Raw genomic sequence first — 3,528 nt, forward strand, 5'->3', positions numbered from 1 at the left:
GGCCACCTCGTTCAGGCGATCTCGGACCGATTGTTTTGGCGCGGATCCGAGCGCGATTGCCGTGTTCACATATGCCAAAACGAACCGAGCTAAGGGGGGAAACGTGCCAGGTTCCGAAACAACAGGCCAGATGTGAAAGCACCCTAAATGCGCACGCGCACTAGTCTAACCTACTAGACTTCATCACCTAATGTATGCGTGAACTCTCTCTGTTGGTGTGTTTTGTGTTTGCTTTTCGCGATATACTCATAATATCTAATCGCACATCGTTAAAACAATAATTCCGATATTATCGCAGACCATAGGCTACATATCGCACACCTCTATGTTTAGATTTTTATAATGCATTGTCTTCTTATTCATCCACCAGTTCACATTTAACGCTCTGCGTGTTTGCAGGGTAAAAACATGGGTTGATTTTCGCATTGGTCTGAACTCTGAACAAAACAACAGTTTTATTGAAAATGCTCATTCATTCTCTGACAGCAGGTGGAGCGTTTGGTAGAAATATAACTGTTTTCCCGGTAACGGCAGAACACAAAGCAGCGCAGCACCCTGACTTTGTACCTGCAGCGCTGCTGTTTATTCAATGCAATCATAACGTTAGCCTTTTGAAGTTTCATCGTCACATTCAGCCATATCGTAATTCTGGTCTTTCCGTCCCCAAATTTAAGACCTCTTGAAATCATAATTAAGACTTGTACAATTTAAGACTTTTTAAGGCCTTAAATTTGATACAACTAAATTTAAGACTTTTTAAGACCCCACGGAAACCCTGTTTTATGGGCCTAGAAAATCACATATCATTAATGTGAAAAATAACTAGTGTGACTTCTAATCAGTGATATTTTAGTATTATTTACATATATATTACTATAGTATTTATGAATATTTTGAATTTAAAAAAATTTTGTTTTCAGTTTTCATTCTTGCTTCAAGTTTGTCATATATATATATATATATATATACACACACACACACACATTTAATATTTCTATATAGCTTTAATTAATTTTATTTGGATTTTAATATTTTGTTTTATTTCAACTTTATGCCAATTACTACTTTCACTTATTTTTAATAGTTTATTAGGTAATTGTGCTTATATTTTCTGTATCACACAATGTGGACTCACTCAAAGAAAAAACAAAATAGCTACTCACATAAACAAGGGATATGCAAAATGGTTTTGTTAACATTGTATACTGTAAGGTTTATAACACAATTAAATAGATAGGGCTGAAAATCAGCTTGAAACCATTATGTCATCTTTATTCATTCATAATCAAATGTTTGATCATGGAAGAGTAAGGGACTGTCAGAAGGTAAATGTGAACTGGGTCTATGTCATGTGTTCTTATAGGCTATTATATGTTATACACTACCAGTCAAAATGTTTTGAGCGGTAAGATTTTTTCATGTTTTTAAAGAATTCTCTTCTTTTCAGCATCATTACTCCAGTCTTCAGTGTCACATGATCCTTCAGAAATCATGCTAATATGCTGATCTGCTGCTCAAGAAACAGTTATTATTATTATTATTATTATTATTATTATTATTATTATTTAAAACAGTTACAGTATTCAGAAATCATTCTAATACGCTGATTTGCTCTTCAAGAAACATTTATTATTATCAATATTTACTACAGTAAATTTTTTCAGGATTCTTTGATGGATAGAAATATCCAAAGATCAGCATTTATCTGAAATATAGAAATTATAGAAATTAATACTTTTATTTAGCAAGGATGTTTTAAATTGACGAAAAGTGATGATATAATGGTACAAACTATTTCTATTTCAGATAAATGCTGTTCTTCTGAACTTTCTATTCATCAAAGAAACCTGAAAAATTATTCTCAGCTGTTTTCAACATAATAATAATAATAATAACAGTAATAATAATAAAAATATAAGAATTAAAAGCTAAAAATTCAGCTTTGAAATCACAATAATAAATTACATTTTAAAATAAATTAAAATAGAGAACAGTTATTTTAAATCATTTGAAAAAAGATTTCAAAGCTTTACTGTTGTTGCAGTACTTTGGATCAAATAAATGCATGCTTGGTGAGCAGAAGAGACTTCTTTAAAAACATAAAAAATCTCACTGTTAGTAAATGTAGTTTGATAAGACTGATATGTAGACTACATTCACTTTCAAAAAATATGACTGTGGATTTGTTAATATATAGTTTACGGCTTTAAAATGTTTATTTATATTTTGAGAAATTAGTTGTATAACAAGTTGAGAGTCATCTGTTGCTATTCCATGTCAAACCGCATGGTGGCACTGAAAGCTGGTTACCCATGAACTCCTGCAGCACAGTCGAGGAAGAAGGTTCCAGTGGATTTGACATTCGTAAGCGTGAGTCGCGTGACTGGAGAGCGACTGTACTGCAGCCAAAGACGTCGGATGCACAATGTCCCAGCAGTCTCCAGCCGACCCTGAACGGCCAGGAAATGCAGTCGTGGTGTGTTTGGTAACAAGCACCACCTATAAAGACAGAAAATGATAGAGTGATGTTGCCAGGTTATTCACTGTAATGCTGAATGCAGCTGGTCTCTGTAGTCTTAACATATACAGTAGACCTGCTTATGCATGAATGCATGCTACATCTCACCTGTCTTACCATTGTAATATTATGTTTTTGGACATTTATCGTTGTGATATTTTTGAGGGGTTTAAAATGCAAAAAAAAAAAAAAAATATTAAACAAAAAAGATATATTAAAGTTCTAATAGTTTACTGTTAAAAAAAAAAAATCCAATCCATTAGTTCAGGGAGCGTTGCCATATAATACATTTAATTGGGGATGTACGATTTGGGGTAATGTAATTTATAAAAAAATTTATTAAAACGATTTAAAACAACAACAAAATAAGATATATTAATATTCTCATAGTTCATTGTAAAATAAAGAACCCGTAGGAATTGATTACATCCCCACAGAGGAGGAGAGGAGAGTGTTCAGGGAGTGTAATCAGGAAAGCTTCTGGTACAGATGTGAGTGGATGTCCAGTGCTTATTTTCATTATCTTGCTTGTGGTTTTGTTGATATCATAAGTGAATGATGTTTCTTTCTTTACGTTCCTACAGCTCTCCCTATATCTGCCATCAGCATGGCCTTCACTCAGTTCCTTATCTCTAGAGGTGGGTTTATACTTTATGCATAGGATAACATATTTCAAATAAATGGTGTTCTGAAAAAAAAAAAATGTACCAGTTTTCACACACAAAAAAAAATTCAACACTGATAAAAATAAGAAATATTTCTTGAGCATTAAATCAGCATATTAGTATGATTTCCGAAGGAGCATGTGACATTTAAGATGAGTAATGGAACTTAAAATACAAAACAGTTATTTTAAATTGTAGTAATATTTTTCACAATATTACTGTTTTACTGTATATTTAATCAAATAAATGTGGCCTTGGATGAGCCTAACTGATGTTAAAGGGGTCATATGATGCTATTTTAAAGATCATTATTTTGTGTATTTGGTGTAACAGAATATGTTGACA

The 3,528-nt window shown here is 32.5% G+C and overlaps 1 protein-coding gene across 2 annotated transcripts in view; it reads left to right on the plus strand.

Moving 5' to 3' along the window:
* The first annotated feature begins 2,307 nt into the window (after positions 1-2,307).
* Positions 2,308-3,528, plus strand: part of LOC107692589 (OCIA domain-containing protein 1-like) — a 5,813-nt gene continuing 4,592 nt past the window's right edge. For both annotated transcript variants that reach the window (XM_016491694.1, XM_016491695.1), the window contains exons 1-3: positions 2,308-2,480; positions 2,928-3,009; positions 3,103-3,156. In XM_016491694.1, the coding sequence (XP_016347180.1) occupies positions 2,313-2,480; positions 2,928-3,009; positions 3,103-3,156 (304 nt within the window). In that variant the 5' untranslated portion in view covers positions 2,308-2,312. The remainder of the gene's footprint in view (positions 2,481-2,927; positions 3,010-3,102; positions 3,157-3,528) is intronic.

This window comes from Sinocyclocheilus anshuiensis, unplaced genomic scaffold (genome assembly GCF_001515605.1).
Source record: "Sinocyclocheilus anshuiensis isolate Anshui unplaced genomic scaffold, SAMN03320099.WGS_v1.1 scaffold50, whole genome shotgun sequence".
Taxonomy (NCBI): Eukaryota; Metazoa; Chordata; class Actinopteri; order Cypriniformes; family Cyprinidae; genus Sinocyclocheilus; species Sinocyclocheilus anshuiensis.